This window comes from Cricetulus griseus, chromosome 3, assembly GCF_003668045.3.
Source record: "Cricetulus griseus strain 17A/GY chromosome 3, alternate assembly CriGri-PICRH-1.0, whole genome shotgun sequence".
Taxonomy (NCBI): domain Eukaryota; kingdom Metazoa; phylum Chordata; class Mammalia; order Rodentia; family Cricetidae; genus Cricetulus; species Cricetulus griseus.
The window spans coordinates 221,851,799-221,870,797 of NC_048596.1; the positions used below are offsets into that span (position 1 = coordinate 221,851,799).

Consider the following 18,999-nt stretch of genomic DNA (forward strand, 5'->3'; position numbering starts at 1 on the left):
AACTCTTAATGGTGTTATACTAGAGATATTTCTAGAGGGTGGCATTTCCTACCACTCTCTCATCAACACAGAGAAATCTTCAATGCTAATACTTTTAATTTAGCAAACATTAACTACTTGCTCTATGTAATGTCCAGGACCAGGTTCTAAACAGTTACCTCATTTAATTCTCAAAACACCCCAGTGAGCAGGAGGTCCCACTGTCTATTTTATAAGCAGGATTAGAGTTGATTAAAAGACTTGCCATTGATCACACAACTAATCATTCTGCTCCAGGAATTGAATCCAGACCTTTATCCCTATGCACTTTCCTCAGAACCTTGACAAGAGACCTCAGCACAAATACAAAAGCAAAGTAGCCCCTGACCTCCAGCATGGGATAAATATGCTCAAAACTCTGCCATTAGTGAATACACTTAGTGCCCCTCAGCAGAGCCATACGATGGGAACCGAGAGAAGGAAGCAACTGATGCTGATGGGAACTGTGGACAGGTTAAAAAAAAAAAAAAAAAAGTTTTGCATTGTGTCTAGAAGAACAGAGACACTTCCAGAGGCATTTTAGAGAGAGATGGCAAGCATATCATTTCAGACACAGAAGGGCACAAATATCCCAGGAACTTAGTACTACAGGGCTGGACTAGCATTGCTAAGATGCAATGCTGAAGCAGACAGGAAACACAAACTCGAAAACAAAACACATGGAGCAAAACCACTAGCTAGCCCACAGCTATCCCACTTCTCCGAGTGAGCCACCAAGCCCATGAGGGAGGACAGAGGGAGGGGGGGGCAGTCCTCACAGCAGCAATAACTTCCATCTGATTGCAATTACATGAGGACCTTAGGCAAAGGACTGCCTAGCTTAGCCCCATCAAATGTCAGAACTGAGTTTGTCTAATGTCATTGAAGACACAAATAATCAAGAAAGACTTGATATTAATAAATTGCTTCACAGCACCAAGCTTTGGGAAGGTCTGTTATACAGCCATAGAAAACCACCATACCTTTCAGTAATTAACAGAGTAAGTTGATAAAACATTAATGAAGCCCCAGAAGATCTAAACAAACATGACCCTAACTGACGTGTGTATAACCAAACAACCAAAGAACAACCACATTCCTCCCACATAAAACCTGTACTTGTTACTTCTACAAGACAACACAAAATATCTCTTCAAGTCCTTGGCATATGCAAAAAAATTCTCAAGCAGAACACAAAATCAACAGCCACAAGAAAAATTTAAAAATTAAATTAAAAAGCAGTTAATTGGGACCTCATCAAAATTTAAAACTTCTGCTCAGCAACACTCCATTAAAAACAGTAAGTAATCACAAGCTAGGAACAAGTAAGTCAAAAATTCTATCTGCATACCTAACAAAGAGCTTATATCCAGCACATATAAGCAGCTCCTAATTAATAAAAGACAAACAATCCAATTAAAAAATGAACAAGGGGCTCTAATAAACCTGTGATGGTTAATCTTGCTGATGAAATTTATGGAAACAAACCTCTGGGTACAGCTATGATTATCTAGACCGGGTTAACTGAGGCTGGACACCAACACTAAGTACGAGTGGTATCATCCCATGGCCTGTGGTCCCAGATGGAACAAAGAAGAAAAAAGAGCCAAACATCAGCACACATCCCTCTGTTCCTGACTGTCTGTGCAATGTGACTGAAGACCTCCTGCCTTCCTGGCCAAATGAACTCTATCCCTTGAAAGTGTCACCAAAATAGTTAACCTTAAGCTGCTTATGTTAGGTGCTTTGTCACAGCAATGACACAATGCAGACACTGTACAAAGGAAGGTAAGTAGGAAAAGATGCATATTCATCGTCAGTCATCGGGGACATGAATAAAACCATGAGATCTTACACATATGAGGGGATGGTTTAAACTCAAAAGTCTAACAAAACCATATGATGATCTTTAGAAATGCCTGGCACTTCTTATAAAGCATGCATTTACTCTTGTCATTGAGCAATGCCACTTGTAGCTATTACCCTGAGAAAAATCTATTTATACCGGAGAGTGGGGAGACTACATACCTCCTCCTTGAATCTTTGCATATGAGTATTCACAATTTATTCACAATAGCCCAAAACCAGAAAAAAACTGTAGTATATTCACATAACTAAATATAACTGAGCAATAAAAAGGAAACTATGCATAACAGCATAGATAGCACTTTAAAAAATGTGAGGCTGAGCAAAAGAAACTAGATATTCACTCTTGGGTCTATCCATATGAAACACTAAAAATGTTAAATACCAAACAGGAAGTAAAACTTAACTCATGGTGTCTTAATTCAGAAAGGTAGCTTCCTGGGAGCAGAGAAGTGACACAGGCATTGGGTGATGGATATATTCTCTACCCTTACATGCTCATGTGTATTTGTCAGAATAGATTGAATGTTATGCTTAAGATACACCCCCTTAAAAATAGTTACTCCAGCAGCACTAGGTTGACACTGTTTTCTCCTATTTGCCTACAATCATGCTGTCAAATCTCACTCTGCTTCAGCTCATGTAGTACCATCCTATGCTGACAGTTTCCCATACTCCCCTACAATGATTCTATCAGTTCAATCCCATGCTCCTCTAGCTTACATGGTGCCATTCTGTTTTTAGCTTTGTTCTGCCTTCTCACCTTGTTAACTTCTGGTGTAAGAATCTCTATTTTTCTTAAACGTTGGAAAGCATCATAATCCGTTTCTCCAAATAGTCTAATTGGTTCTCCTCTTTCTCGCAGTCTTCTGATGACCTATGAAGATATACAAAGGAAACTTCAAAGAGGGAAAAAAAGAAAGAAGACTAAATTATCTCAAAACAACTTGCATTTTTATCTTAAATTAAAACCTAAGTTTAATAAGTATAATTACCCAAATAAATGTTTCTAAGTGAAATATAAAATCCTTCAATTTTTTTTAAAAAAAAAATGTATTTGGGTGGGCAGTGAACCATGAAGTGTGTGAAGAGGTCAGAGAATAACTTACAGGAGTCAGTTCTCTCCATCCACCATGTGGGTACCAGGGATCCAACTCAAGCCGTAAGGCTCCACAAGCAAGCGTATTCACTGAGTCAGTATGACAGCCCCAAGATGCTTCAAGTAAATTTTAATCATCTACCCCATAATAGATATTTGTGAATGAAAAGGGAAAATACTTTAGATAAAATACTGCTTTGACTCAAATGTTTCATACATTATTTTACTGAGTAATTCCTATCAAGTTGTTTGACATATGGATCTATAATGCAAATCTAAAGCAAGGCCTTAATATAAGCCATCTAGTTTTAGACATGCAGACACAGACACATGGACCCTTGTCAGAACATACATAGCATAAGGGACACACTATTGGCCCTCATCTCATGTAATCATGACTGCTTAGTCCTTTTTTAAAGCATATATTAATACATACTTTAGTATCCAAACACTATTTTGAAGTACAGGTTTAAAAAAAAAAAAAAAAAGGCAGAAATCTATGTTTGCTCTTCCAGGATTTCATAAGATAGAAATGCTGTATGATGACACTTTTAGCAGTTTAGATCCTCTGGAGACCTGTTTTAGGTAGGGTAATATGTGCAGTAGGTCATATAGGAAAAGCACTACAACGGAGGGAATGACAGTATGAGCAGAATGAGGAGTAGGCACTGTGATACCATTGTGAAACCTGAATCCTGTCCTCACATGAGAAAATGACTTGTGATTACAATCACCACATGCAGGGCTTTTAAAGTATGGGAAATACTTCCATTCTTGACTTGGGTGACAGCTACATGGGTTTTTGTTTTGTAGTTAGACAATACACTGCACATACTATTTTCTATGCTCTGAGTACATTTTCACTTAAAAACAAACAAAATATGCAGTCAAGAAAATAAAGGTTTATCAAAATTAAAAAAAATAAATAAAAACCACAAAGAAACTTTATCTGGATAAACTTCCAAATTTCTTACTAACTTTCACATGGTAGCTCCAAGAGTCAGTCTACACTTCCTTGAGGCTTCCTGCTATGTGGTGTCCATCCTAAGCATGTGAACTGTAGAGCTGAAATACAACCTGCCAAAGCACATTCATCTTTGAAAGGGGAAAAAAAAAAATCTTGTGATCTCAATTTCTCTCCACTTAATCCTATCCACAATTAGACATGTTAAAACACACAGATATTTATGAGGCATCACAAAAATAAAAGATCACTGAGTCAGTCAAAGCTTAAAAGAACCAAAATTGAGCTAATTACTTTAAAACATTATTTCCAACTGGAGACTATCAACAACAAACCAAGTAACTATGAACTATGTAATACTTATGACATCTATTTAAATAGGGAATTCCCATCTACCCGGGATTACATGACAGTAGTCATGCCTAAAGGCAGACAATAAACTATCTGTCCTCAAAAATGTATAAAATTCTATCCAGTTGCAGAGAGGGAGGAGTGATGAGCAAAGGGGTCAAGACCAGGCTGGTGAAACCCACAGAAACAGCTGACCTGAAAAAGGGGGAGCTCATGGACCCCAGACTGATAGCTGGGAAACCAGCATAGGACTAATCCAGACCCCATGAACATGGGTGTGAGTGAGGAGGCCTCAGCAATCTATGGGGCCTCTGGTAGTGGATCAGTATTTATCCCTAGCATACAAATGGTCTTTGGGAGCCCATTCCACATAGAGGGATACTCTCTCAGCCTAGACACATGGGGGAGGGCCTAGGCCCTGCTTCAAATGATATGACACACTTTGAAGATCCCCCATGAATGGCCTCACCCTCCCTGGAGAGCAGAAAGGGGATGGAATAAGGGGGTTAGGGGAGGAGGGGAGGGAGAGGGAACTGGGATTGACATGTAAAATAAGGTTGTTTCTAATTTAAATTAAAAAAAATAGAAAAAATTCTATCATTCTAATTTATTAAATAAGAAATTCGGGGACTAGTAGGTAAGGGCATTTGCCAGCAAGCCTAACACCCAAGTTCCATCTCTGAGACCCACATGGTGAAAGGAGAGATTGCTGCAAGCTTTCTTCCTCCGCAAGTGCATGCAAGACAAGCACTCTACCAACTGCAATAAAAGGCACACTTGTACAGTCATGCCTGTGTGAGGATTGGCTGAGAATTGACTGCAAGTAAGAGAGCAGAGGGGGCAGAACACAAAATGTATGGAATCCATGTTTACTTATTTTTAGATTTGCTTATTATATGTATATGAGTGCTGTGTCTGCATGCTAGAAGAGGGCATCAAATCCCAGTATAGATGGTTGGGAGCCATCATGTGGGTGTTTGCTGGGAATTGAACTCAAGGCGTTTGGAAGAGCAGCCAGTGTTCTTAAACACTGAACCATTTCTTCAGTTCCAAGACATGTTTATTTTGTGCATTTTTAAACATATAGTTTGAATTCTTCACGTCATATGAATATGTTAAATTGTTAAGTAAGATAATAGCTGAAAAAGATCAGACTATGGATAAACACTACAGATCAGACTATAAACTAGCAAAATGTGTTAATGTCTGCAAAGCCATTTGATAATATGTATTCTAAACAGAACTTTAAAACATACAAAGTCAAGGCTGCAGGGATGGCTTAGTGGTTAAGAGTACTTGCTGCTCTTGCAGAGGACCCTGGTTCAGTATCCAGCATTGAGTCATCACAACCATATGTAACTCCAGTTCCAGAGGATCCAATGCCTTCTTCTGAGCTCCACAGGCACCAGGCACACACACAAGCACACCTACATACATGCAGGCAAAACACACACGTAAAAAATAATAGTTAAAAAATAAAAAGTATGTATGTATGTAAACTAAAAATAACCAAGAACTTTATCTGGATAAATGTCCAAAGTTCTTACTAACTTTCACATGGTAGTTTCAAGAATGTTTGCCTTACAAACCATACTTGTAAAAGCCTTTCCAAGGGACATAATCCTAATTACACAAGCAATAATGTCTCATCAGGTGTCACATTAGGTGTTACTCATAAGGGAATGCTGTACTAATCTAAACGACAAAGAAACCATTTAAAAGCATGGCATTGGTAGCTCATGCCTTTAATCCCAGCACTCGGGAGGCAGAGGCAGGCGGATCTCTGTGAGTTCAAGGCCAGCTTGGTCTACAGAGGGAGTTCCAGGACAGCCTCCAAAACAATACAGAGAAACCCTGTCTCAAAAAACCAAAAACCAAACCAAACCAAACCAAAACAAACAAAAAAAAGCATGGTGGAAAAACCCAGGCCCTGAGAAGAAAAGGCAGGAAGATGAGGACCATGAGGCAGACTGTGATACATATCCAATTTCAATCCAGCCTGGGCTACACAAAACTGTCTCAAAAAAAAAAAAAAAAAAGTGTAGGAAGAGGGGGGAGAATCATAATAATGAGTAATTAAACAGACATTAAAAGCTATGTAGCACTAAAGAAAAAAGGGGGACACTACTTACATCTATGTTAATCTGAAAATAAGGAGAAATATAAATAGCAAAACAGTATAATTTAAGTGGCTGAGATAATAACAAGTATTACTTAGGTTGTGTGAATTCATACTTATTTAAAACACACTCATTAAAAAAAGAAAGTCTACTGGCTAGTGGAGCTGGCTTGGTGGGTAAAGGCATTTGCTACACAAGTCTAGTGACCTGGTTTGATGCCTGGAACCCATGGAAAGGCAAAAGTCGAAAACTAATTGCACAAGGTTGTCATCTGACATCTACACATGTGTCCTGACACACAGGCCCACACACACATCATATACTCACACAATAATGATAAAGTACGTGTGTGTAGGGAGATTATATCTGTGTTTTCCCTGCATGTAGGTCTGTGTACCACATGTGTGCCTGGTGCCCAAAGAGGCCAGACGAGGGCACTGGATCCCCTGAAACTGGAGTCACAGAGTGTTGGGAACCACCACCATGTGAGTGCTAGAAATCCAATTCTGGTCCTCTGGAAAAGCAGCTACCCCTGAGCCTCTCCAGCTCCAGTTTTGTTTTGAAGTAAGAATACTATCAAAGGAAGCAACGATTTAGAAGTTATGAAAAAACTGGCTACACAAGATTTTTAAGTCAAATCATCTTTATTTTGGAAATAACATATGAAAGTATGGTGCAATTTTTCTGTCTGACTGTAAAATACTCAAATATAACCTTACCTCTTGCCTAGAAAGAGTCATGGGTAGTTTTTCCTCTGCTAGTTCAAGTTCCAGCACTGGATTTGATGACGTTAGTGGTTTCTGGTCATCCTCTTTTGGCTGTACCTATATTAATAGCCCAAAGAAATGAAATTTAAATTCACCAACATATTTCTATCCACCATCTGTCACCTTAGCTGTCCACATGACATAAGAGTGTTGAGACTGAAGGCTTCACTACCTGTTCCTCTGAGCACAGGCTGCAGAAGAACTGTGCATGCTTCCAAGAGCCGATCAAACATCCATTTCAGGAACAGGACATGGGAAAGCATGCACACGGGAGAGCGCATTCTTGCTATAAAGGAGTGCCATAACTACAGTTATTTCAGAAACAGAAACTCAACAGTACTTAAATCTTAACTCAATTTCTCCGCAGATGCTAAAGTAGCCCAATTCTCTCTTGAAAACAATCAATTTGCCTTTCCTCTGTGAGGAAATTATCTTCACGGGTTAGCCAATTGCAGCTCATCTTGAAAATGAAGGCTAAAGGACTGCCTCCCAACAGAGTCTGTAGGGCTGGTCAAGCTAGATCTCTTCCTACTTTGCTTCTTTAGCCACATTACTCCAACTTTGAATAAACCATTACCAGGCATGTTGAAAAATGCCTAGTAGTGAACAACCAGGCTACAAACTGAGCTGCCAACCTTGAAGAAAAGGAATGAAGACTGGAATGCCACCCGAGGAATGTAGACACTTTTGCTCATATGAACCTACAGGGGAAACGTCTTCATCTCCCTTTTCATATCCAGGCAGCAATCTCAGTCACAGACCGAGAAAACTGAGTCTGACACTTTATAAGTCTCACTGTGTAGCCTGAAAACATACTCAAGTGTGGTTTCTATTCAACCACAGGTAAGTTTAAAATTCAGAAGTAGGAATACAATTCAAAGTAACATAAAGATCTGCTGTAAGAAACTACTGTCCCATTAAGAAAATGTGTACAACAAAAGTCATGCAATTCATGATTCTGTAGCTTATGGTTAAAGGTAAATTAAAACAGAGATAAAAACTAACTTTTTAAATACTTACATAGGTCAAACCAGCATCAGCCTTGAAAATGGTGGCTAGCTCCTACTAAGGAGTAAAAGCAGCATATACTATACTGCCACTACTGCCCTTAAGGAGGGAGAGTTGTTAAAGAGCACAATAGTTACTTTTCTTTTTAATCACAAGTATTTCTTCCATCCAAGAGCAGACACATTTTTAACTGTATAATGGCAGCTGACAGCTCTGGGACACAGATCTAAGACATTTTGTCAGTCGATTCAAGGCTACAGCACTATCACCACAGATATTGTTTTTGCTTTACCCCTTGTCCTTTATACAAGAAAAAAGAAACAGAAAAACAAACCAAAAAACCCAGAAGGATGAAAAACCCAGTTCACATCACCAAAAGGATCTACACAAAGCAAAAGCCACACTCTATTAGATTATTTTCCTACCTTCTTTAAAGGTAGCAAAAGTTCACACTTAGAGATCAAGTCAGCAGAGAGTATACGATAAAGGATTTTTCCTCCAGGCCACGACTGGGCATGACGCTGAGCAAGCAAAGCACGACAACTGTTCTTTCTACATATCTACTCAATGGTTACTTATATAAAACATCTTTCACTTTCCTGAACTAGAAGCAAATGAAGTTGTATCTTTCAGAAAACTATCAAATACAAATATAAACTTGTAAGCATCTATCTTTAAAAATATTCCTTTGATACTTGCCTTTTTCCAATGGATAAAAAAAAATAAAGCCAAATGCATATGGATGGCATCTACATTCTTCATGTTTTCCTCTAGAAATGCTATGCTACACAAATTAATTTCCATTACTTTCTCTACTCCAGATAGGAGTATTATCAAATGTATGATTCAGCATATTTCGATAGGCCCCATTACCTGAGAGCTAAGAATATTAAGCTAGTCTGCTTTAAAACAACTGAAACAACTTCTCCACCTTGTAAGCTTTAACCCTCCCAATAAAAACCCCAGACATTATCAACTAGGCAGTGTGAGAGATTGCTTCAGTCATACAACTGAAGTACACAAATGAAGTCTTTCTGACAGCTCATTTATTTCAAAATTCTTCTTCTCACCAATAGACTACACAGCATCACAAATGCTGCCCCATGTTTAAAACAAGCAAAAGCATTCAGAGGATAAGTACTCTATTTCAAGCAGGAGTACTGAGTCTAAGAAGAATTATCAATAATACTTACATAAAACCAACTGCTTAAAGTGCTCAGGAGGAAACAGAGACAATACTGCTGCTAAAACAATCAAGGCTGAATGATTTAAGTGTTTTGAGCTCTTTCAAAACACGTTATTTTATTGGGAGAGGTAGGGGAGAGAGTGGTGGTGGAGATGAAGGTAAGGCAGTATCAGACCCAGGGCTTACTTTAAAAAACTAAAGTAAATCAAGCTTTGATCTCAAGGCAGTTCATGCTGTCCACAGAAAGCCAAACCATTCCAAGCCAAAAGTCATGCATCTATTTTCCTGAATTCAAGACCTGTTTTTTTTAAAAAGCCAAACCAAAACCAAAAACTCATACCTCTCCAGACGGCTTCTCATTTATAGGCTAATGTATAACATTGATAAATTGAACAGAGATCAACAATTTTGTTATTTAACAACAGCTGTATAAATTTAAACTCATAAATATGTGACAGCATAAAACCTTGAACTTATACCTTGTAGCCACATCTTTCAAAATACGCTTCCTCTTCTTTTTTTGCAAGTTCACTTCGCTTGAAATATTTTTTATTTTCCTATCAAAGAAAAGAAAAACCAGGAAGTTAATGATGTGTCCTTGGCAGAAATGCATGCCCCATCATTACCAAGCATTCTTAGAAACCTTTGAAAACACTTTTCAGTTTTCAAGAATTTGGTACTGTTTTCAGTCCTGGAGATAATCAAACAGAGTCCCCATATGGAGGCCCCTCCGAAAAAGAGGGCCTGTGTTCTGATGTGTGATAAACACTCACTCAACCATTTCACTTGAACTGCAATACATTCTCACAGCAAAGAGAATATACTAACAGTATTTTCAAAATGTTTTTGTTCTTCATTCACTTTCCTAACATCTGAGTTCCATGATAATTTCTTTTTTAAAAAATATTTATTTATTATGTATACAGTGTTCTGCCTGCATGTATCCCTGCGAGCCAGAAGAGGGCACCAGATCTCATTACAGATGGTTGTAAGCCACCAAGTGGTTGCTGGGAATTGAACTCAGAACCTCTGGAACAGTAGTCAGTGCTCTTAACATCTGAGCCATCTCTCCAGCCCCCACGATAATTTCTACAGACAGATTTACTATGACCCACCCAAAGATAACCTTTCATTATTTTCTCCTGACCAGAATAGAAATTAGAACACAGGGAGCCAGTTCAGAAAATCTCATCAATATGAGCGAGCACTCCAAAAGAATGTATAAGGTCTCATCACCTGAAATCAATCTTACTAATTCTGGGTTTCGTTACTTATAACTCATCCTTTGCATCAAATGAAAATTTGACTCAAAATGTTCTTAAATTGACCAGTATTCATAAAAGACTATGAACTTTTAGAAGACAGCACCTTTACAATTTACTCAAATGTCTCAAGCAAGCAGAATGATTGGCTCACGTGTCAAATGTTCATTTAACTTTTAAGAAATTGCCCATCTGTTTTCCAACTGGTTACAATGTTTTAATCTCCCAACAAGACACAGAAAACAATAACCATTAAAAAGTTGACAAACTGAAGACAGGTACATGACTGCAGTCGCTGCACTTGGGAGGGGGAGGGATCAATTCAAGAGCAAGTAGATGATACAGCAAGAATGGAAAGAAAGGAAGAGGGAGGAAGGTGGCGAGGATGAAAACAAAGTGTGCTCAACCAAAATAAAAAATCAGTGATGATGATTTCAACATGGCTGAACCAAGCAATGCTAATCAGGCAGTGACTGTGGGAGAATGGTCTATAGGGTCACATTCTTAATCGGTGGCCTGGCAAGGTTCACCCTGGACACCATGGTGGACTTTTTTTTCCCCAGAAGTTGCCACCAGCAGATACAAGATTCACTAACAGTTCCAAATCCTTGTACCAGTTGCAGCCTGAGATGTTACAGAGGATTTATGGCAAATTTGTGGCCCAGTTGAGAGCCTCCAGCTGGGAGGAAATCTCAGAAATCGAAGAGGAAGGGGACCTGGAGGCTGTGATGAACTGCTTGGATAAGACCATAGGGAAGCACCTTGGAGACCCAGGGGAAGCCCAAGGTACCCTACTTCCTGCAGCTCAGGACACTCAGCAGTGCCTTGTATCGAACATCAGGCACCAGCAGCTGGCTGGTTAGAAGAGTGAAAGGTGCTATTTTATCTCCTCGTGGAGCCTGGGTTACACAGGTGTTTGCGTTTGTCAAAAGTCACTGACCAGGAAACTTGAGACCGGTGTTTGCGTTTGTCAAAAATCACTGAACAGGAAACTTAAAAGATCCATGCAGCCCTTCGCACGTAGAATTTTTGCACGCACGCATACAGCAAGAGGAACAAATACGCACTGAACTCTATGACGTGTGTCAGGGTACTTAGGAGTGAAGCGTCCTGACTCTCAGCAACATGACTTGGAATGTCTGAAGACCGGTAAATTGTTTTCAGGACTTTACCTGCAGCAGGCATCGGGTAGGAGAGGATTTGAAGATTCAAATCCACTCTTGCCAGCTATTGGCAGGCAACCTGCCCCGGGACGAACTCCACGCCCGTCCCAAATCCTCTCAGTATCATCGCCCTCACCCCAACACCCTTCCACTCACAGCCACACAAGCCTCAAGCCCCAAACGCCACCGTCAAAGGACCCTCACCACCAGCAGGTTCCTGTCCTCCACCAGCTGCCGCTTCCGCAGAATCTCGGACTTCAGGATGTCCATCTCGCTGACAGGGTCTAAGCTCCACTCTGCCGTTCCAGCTCCTCGGCGGTAACCTCACCCCGCCAGGCGGGACGAACCCCACACCGCCGGAGTACAAACATCAGAAGACAACAACTGCCGGAGCCGCTTCCGGCGGAAGTCCGGGTGAACGAGAGGACGGAAGGGAGAGGCCCCACCCCCTACGCCCGCCAACGCCGGTGAAGCGGCTGAGTATTGTTGCCCCCTAGCGGCACCCTTCGGTTACGCACTTGTGATTTTGGTAGGGAGAAAAGAACAAAAGCCAGGCATCCATGTCGGTCTGTCTCCTTGTTAATGGTTACCGTGCCCATTTGAACCTACTTGTTTACCCCGGAAGCCTCCTCTCAGTTGTGTAAGGCAAGATCTTTACTAGAAGTTTGCTTCATACTTTCTCACCCTCTTTCCAAGAGGGTGAACATACTACAGAATAAGAAAAACATGAATAATAGCAGTTTCAAAATGGCAGTATTCATTAATTGTCTGTTCAATGGCTGTAAATTTATTCTGCTATTTATTTATGTATTCAGCAATCAATGATATATTGGAGATAATATAATCATTCTTTCTTAAAAACCAATCCAAGAAAATGTTGAAATTTTATTCTGGTTTGTTTCTATTTTGATTGTGATGCAGGGACTCACTATTGCCTGAGCTGGTCTCAAGCTCTTGATATCAAAGGAATCCTCCTGCCCCAACTTCAGAGTGCACCTCCATACTTGGTAGAAATTTTTTTTAAGCCTAGAACCATTTATAATGTATTTATTTTTGGTTCCATGCCATGAAAGCATTTTTATTTTTAGTTATCATAATTCAACAATATTTTATGTTACCTTTTCCTATTCTAAAAGAAAAGAAATGCCATTCGAACTTGACTATTCATAAGAGAGTTTATCAAAATAAAAACTGAAAGGATAGCTCGTTTTCAATTTAGAAGTTTTAGTGTGTGTGTGTGTGTGTGTGTGTGTGTGTGTGTGTGTGTGTGTGTACACGTGTGCATTTGCGCATGCATTTTATGTGATCTAAAAGAGGTCCAGCAATATGACTGAGCAGCTAAAGGCACCTGCTGCCAAGCCTGATGACCCTGATTTCAGTCCCTGGAACCTACATCGTAGAAGGAAAGAGCTGACTCCCAAAGTTGTCCTCTGACCACATTCAATTCACAGCACACATTTGTGTATATACACACAGGTGCACATTTGTGCAAATGCACAATAAATGAACAAATGTGACAATTTTTTAAAAAGTAAAAGATGCCTGACTTCTGCCAGGAACAAGCCAACACAGCAAGGTAATTCACATTCTAATCTAAGATGCCTTGTGTTATGACAATACACATGGGGAACCTTGTCAGATTCCATGGCAGGAGAGAGTGACCGAGCCAGGGAACAAACATGTCAGGTAGACAGAGCTTAGTGAGAAGTTTTATTAGGGAAAGGGGAGGAGAGAGAGAGAAAAGAGATAAAGAGACACAGAGACAGAGAGAGGACAGAAGAGAAGAGGGAGACAGGAATAAGTCCTGTCTGCCACAGGGAACAGCAGGAAAGAGGGCTTAAGTTGGCAGGGATCTATCTTTTAAAGGGGTCCTTTGCACCTGCGTTTAGAATACTAGTCATGGATCCCTGGGCTGAGCAGAGTACTACCTGAGTGCATTCTGCCAGGTGACAGGGGCAGGCCAGCATAATGTCTGAGTCCTTACACCTTGTTGATTTTTAGAGGTTTAAAAACTCAAGGTAATTCACAAAATAAATGTCCTTGGATTAAACATTCTTGTACAAATATTTGTTGCCATTTGTTAAGCCATTTATCAACATCCTTCTAATTTAGGAACTAGAGATTATAACCCTTAAGCCGGAAGTGTTAGCATAGCTGATACTAACAGTGTGAGAGTTCACAGAGAACACAAAGCTTCGCTGGTTGGATGGGACTCTATTGGTATACTAGTATTAAAAGTACTCATAGCAAGAGGTATTAGCTCCTTTTCAATTTCCAACTTTGATTTTTATGTTTATGCAAATGTATATTAAATCGTGATGAGGGTGTCAGATCAAAGAATGAACGGAGTGAATACTTGAAGGAGCAAAGCAATGAGCAATTTAAACTACAATAATCAAGAGGGAAGAAAGAGGCCCAGGAGCACTTAGAAACAGTACAAGGAATATAGCAATCCTGCTAGTTGGAAAATATGTACAACATTCCACCAGAAATGGGATTCTAAAAGTGTTACATTAGCTAAAAATAAAAGTTTCTAAATTGGGGAGTGGTTAATTAGAGAACATATGCACAAATGAATAAGATGGAACTACATTTCAAAAAATATTCAATGATAGCGATGCTCATACTAGGCTTTCTTCTAAAAGTAGAATAGTGAATGTGTAGGTATAGCCCGTAAGACCAGCAAGAAGGCCCAGCAGGCAGATGCGCTTGTACCCAGGCCTTCCAAACTGACTTCAACCCCTGAAGTCTACAGGGTGATAGAAGAGAATCAACCCTTAAGAGTCATGCTTTGACCTCAACACACACACACACACACACACACACACACACAAACCCATGGCATACACTTGCCCCCTCACAAACAAATAAATAAATGTTAAAATGTAAGTAAATATAACAAATAATCCCCAATGTATAATAAAAACATAGAGACAAAAAAGCTATTAGAAGGAAATATACCAAATGACATTGTTACATAGGCAGTAGATCCACTGAAAAGGATAAGCACCTCCTTTATGCCAGAATTTGATACAAATTCCACAATTCGGGAAAAATTCAGTTATCAGTTGTATCCTGTTTTATTACTGAAATTTTTAATAGCTTCCCTCTATCTACTTTTAAAATTAAAAATGATAAATTTTAAGTAATCCCTATACAAGATAGCAAGGGGGTTAGGGAACTAATATTTCAAGGTACTCATGACCATTTGATTGAATCCTCCAGTGACTGACATGATCTCCACTCCTCTAAGTGCTATAGCCCAAAACCAAGTCCCAAAGCACAGTGCCTACCCATGATGAAAGATCAGTGAGCCTAGAAAGCACAGAACAGGCCCTGGAAGCTTAGGTATTGTCAGGCTTTATGATTGGGTGGTGTGTATGGGCCATAGTAGTCACAGAACTTCAGAACAGCCCTCTTGTGAAAAAAAAAATTGAGGCAATATAAATCAAAGTATGGTTGATGAGATTATTCCTTGGGAGGAGTAATGCATCCTAAGAAATTATCTGTCAGTTCTGGAGACTGAAGGGAAATACCAAATGTTATCAGGATGACCTGCAATTGTTTTGTTGTGATTCTAATGGATAAAACATGATTTTTTAAAAAGAAGAGATAAATAATCATACGCAGTGGGTCTCAATCTTTAGCATGCCTCGTAATAACCTGCTGGGTGTTTGGAATCCTAAACTGCTGCTTTCCACACTTTAGCACTTCCACGTGAGCCAGGTGCTGCCAATTCCCAGACCACACATTGACAACTGGTGGTTTATTATTTTGTAATCTCACTATTGGAAAAGGGTGAATCAGAAACATAGTCTGTGTCCTGTCTTGAGGGATAGAAGACAGGAGGAAGCATGTGTCTGTGTGTCTATGGATTTGCAACATTGTCATGGTCACCATGTTAGGATCCTATCTCCTCTCCAGTGAGATTTCTGATAATCTTATGGGTCCAGCCACATTTACATGGATGTTTTGTTAAATGTAACTCTGGGCAGATACAAAATCCAATCCAGGGCAGAGGCCCTTCTTCCTTCTTTAGGAAACAGAAATTAGTATTGCATCAATCTCCCCAGGACTCAGGAAATAAACATGTGAGCTTGAGAATAATAGATAGCCATTTCAGTAGCATACTAGAAACCAGACTGGTCAATACTCATCCACAAGAGATTGTTGAAGAATTTTGTGAATCAGTTGTTAAGCACAGCTCTCATTAAAATTAAATAAATTTATCTACAATTAAGTATTAGAAGGGCAAATACACAGAATCTATTCCCTACTCACGATATTTTTGTTTGTGCTCTTGGGTTTATGACATCTGTATCTTTGAAGTGGAGATCTCTTAACAACTCCTTGCTTGACAATGTCATGTTAGTAGTTTGAAATCAGCCATGGGCTGGACCAGTTCTATGTTCTCCAGAAGAACAGAACCACCAGGATATATATATATATATACTATAATATGTGTGTGTGGATGTGTTGTGTGTGTGTGTGTGTGTGTGTGTGTGTGTGTGTAGAGATAGTATCGATTTTCTTCTAATTATAAGAAGGCTGTAACCTAATAAACCCACTGTATTAGTTGCTGTTCTTGTTCCTGAAACCAGTGGCCTGACAAGAAGCAATTTCTGAAAGGAAGATTTTATTTTGGCTTAGAGTTTGAGGGGATACAGCTCACCGTGTGCAGAAAGCATGGCAGCAAAAGCATGAAACAGCTGGTCACATCGCATCTGCAGTTAGAAAGTAGAGATAAGCACCAATGCTCAGCTCATTTTCTCCTTGCCTTCAGTCCCCCACTGCTGCATGGGATGGCACCGCCCACAGCCAGACTACACTTTACCTCTTCACTTAACCCTTTGTAGAGATAATCTGATGGATTCACCCAGAGATGTGTTTCCGTGGTGATTGTAAATCCAGTAAAGTTGACGATGAAGACTAAGCAACACCATCATCAAGAATATCATAATTTGAAAATATGTTTCTAACACCTACCTCACAAACACCTGCTTAGCAACACACACACACAATAAGTACACTATAAAAAACGGATTACCACTTGGAATCTCAAGATAGTGTCTTACCAGGTATCATTAACCTGGGGAGAAGATCAAAATCCCAAATATGATTTCTACTGCATGTGTATTGCTTTTTTGTAGTTGTTCAAAAATGATTAAGTCCAACCATTGATACTATAAGAGGAGATTCATACAGGAATTGGTTTACATGCTTAGGGCAACCTGAAAGTTTCCCCTCCATCTGCAAGCTGGAGAACTAGGAAAGCTAACACTGTAATTTGGTCTGAAGCTTTGAGAATTTGGGCAGGCAATAGAACGGTATGCTAGTTAAACCCTGAAGGCCAAGGACTGAAGAGCCAGGAACTCTAGTAACCAAGAACATGAGTTGCTCGTGAAAAGTCCACAGACATATCTACAAATAATGTTTAATAGGCTATTTGGGCATCTCATAGGTCAGGCAAGTTGACACAGAACACTAACCACAGTGGGCATACGTATGCCACAGAAATTGGGAAATATTACAAGTTAATGCTTAATCTAGCATTTTGTTTCTCGTGTAAACTTTTAAAAATTGTGAATATGTCTCAAAACATAAGGTGGAGAGTGATGGAGAGAAATACCAGACATTGACTTCTAGTCTCCACATACAGGGTACCCCTTCATACTCACATATGCAAAAATATGGATATAGTATTAATAACAGAGGTTAGGATTTCTCAGCCTTGGTAACTCTTCATCATGGGAGGGAAGTCTCTGGTCCTCACTCAGAGAATCGATCAGTAGCATCCCATTCTCTAGTTGTGATAAACAGACGTGTCCTGGCCACTGCTAAGCATTGCCTGAGGAGCTAATCTCATCTCTCTGCAGTGGAGGACCATCGATACAAAATGAGTTAAAAGCCCTGGTGTCTGTAGTCATCACTTATAAACAAGACAAAAACAAAAAAATCTTCTTCAGAGTATGTTCAGACCACTGTTGGATGCCTTAGTCTCCTACATCATTGACAAGTGTGGTTCTGACATACATCTTCATTATTGCACTTTTGTCTTATTAATTAAATCTAAACAAAAATATCAGCCAGCATTCATGTGAGAGCTGATCTTATTCACCAGTTACAACCATATGTTAGCTCGGGACACAAGAGTTCTGTGAAAATCAAATGGAAACCTTCTGTGAGAATCAAACAGATGTATGGAATTTACAGTAAAGAGTACCACGTGTTTTGTTGTTATTTATAAATTGTGTCCTCCATACATTTTGCATCAGTAAAACAATGTGTGCATTGGTGTGCACACTTTTGCACAGAGAACAAATATTAAAGATTTGCCAGCACAGCACTAGGCATTATCCTCCTTTCCTAATGGTGTGGTTACTGGAGGCAGTTTTGCTAAAACAAAGTTAGAATGTCAAAAAAAAAAAAAAAGAGTAAGATAGGTTTACAAGAAGAAATTTGAATGGCAAGCAATGAAGAACAAACCCTGGGGTCCCTGGGTTGTTGATTTTCTACTCTGATCTTCCTAGTCTATGGATTGCATTGGTTTTCCAAAGCTACAACTAACTCTTTATGCTGTAGTGTTTCTGAAAATAGGAAGCGTCCTACAACCAATGTGTTTGTCATGAGTATTGTGGTATTTTGCCTTGATTCTCTCTTCAGATCAAAGTGCAAAGTGTCCACCTACTGGGAATAAGGCTTGCTGAAGGCACGTGCTGAATCCTTCACAAGTGTTGCCCTGGCCCTCAGGCACCCACCTGGTCACACAACACATCCCAATCAATAACTAATGTGGAAATGTAAAGGCCTCACCTCACTGCTTCAGCTTGAGAAAATCTAGCTTGACTTTCTAGCTCTGTGTAGTTTTCTCAAAGGATCACAACCTCACTCCTCTGCCAAACCCTGCCTTCCTCATTTCCTCCATGAGGTACTCCAAGGGCACTGCCTAAGAAATGACAGCCATTTAAAGCAAAGTGAAAAAACACATTGACAAGAGACACAGGAAATTAAAAAACTGGCCTTGCAGTTTTTAGATCAGTCATGTCTGTAAAGATTGTTAGTCAGACCTATCCTAGAGCCAAGGCTGGTAACAAGATTGAATTTAAGAATGTTTAAGAATGCTGGATGATGAGAAGCAGATCTTGGGCAGGACAGGGCTGGGAGAGTCTACAGATACCAGTCTTCCTTGCTAAGC

The 18,999-nt window shown here is 39.7% G+C and overlaps 1 protein-coding gene across 1 annotated transcript in view; it reads right to left on the reverse strand.

Annotated features, from left to right (window-relative positions):
- The window catches only part of Prpf18 (pre-mRNA processing factor 18), a 36,269-nt gene extending 24,051 nt beyond the window's left edge, over positions 1–12,218 (reverse strand). The window contains exons 1-4 of the mRNA XM_027405204.2: positions 12,009–12,218; positions 9,859–9,936; positions 7,138–7,242; positions 2,648–2,761 (exon numbers count right to left, since the gene is read on the reverse strand). Of these exons, the coding sequence (XP_027261005.1) occupies positions 2,648–2,761; positions 7,138–7,242; positions 9,859–9,936; positions 12,009–12,074 (363 nt within the window). The 5' untranslated portion in view covers positions 12,075–12,218. The remainder of the gene's footprint in view (positions 1–2,647; positions 2,762–7,137; positions 7,243–9,858; positions 9,937–12,008) is intronic.
- Between the last annotated feature and the right edge of the window lie 6,781 nt (positions 12,219–18,999).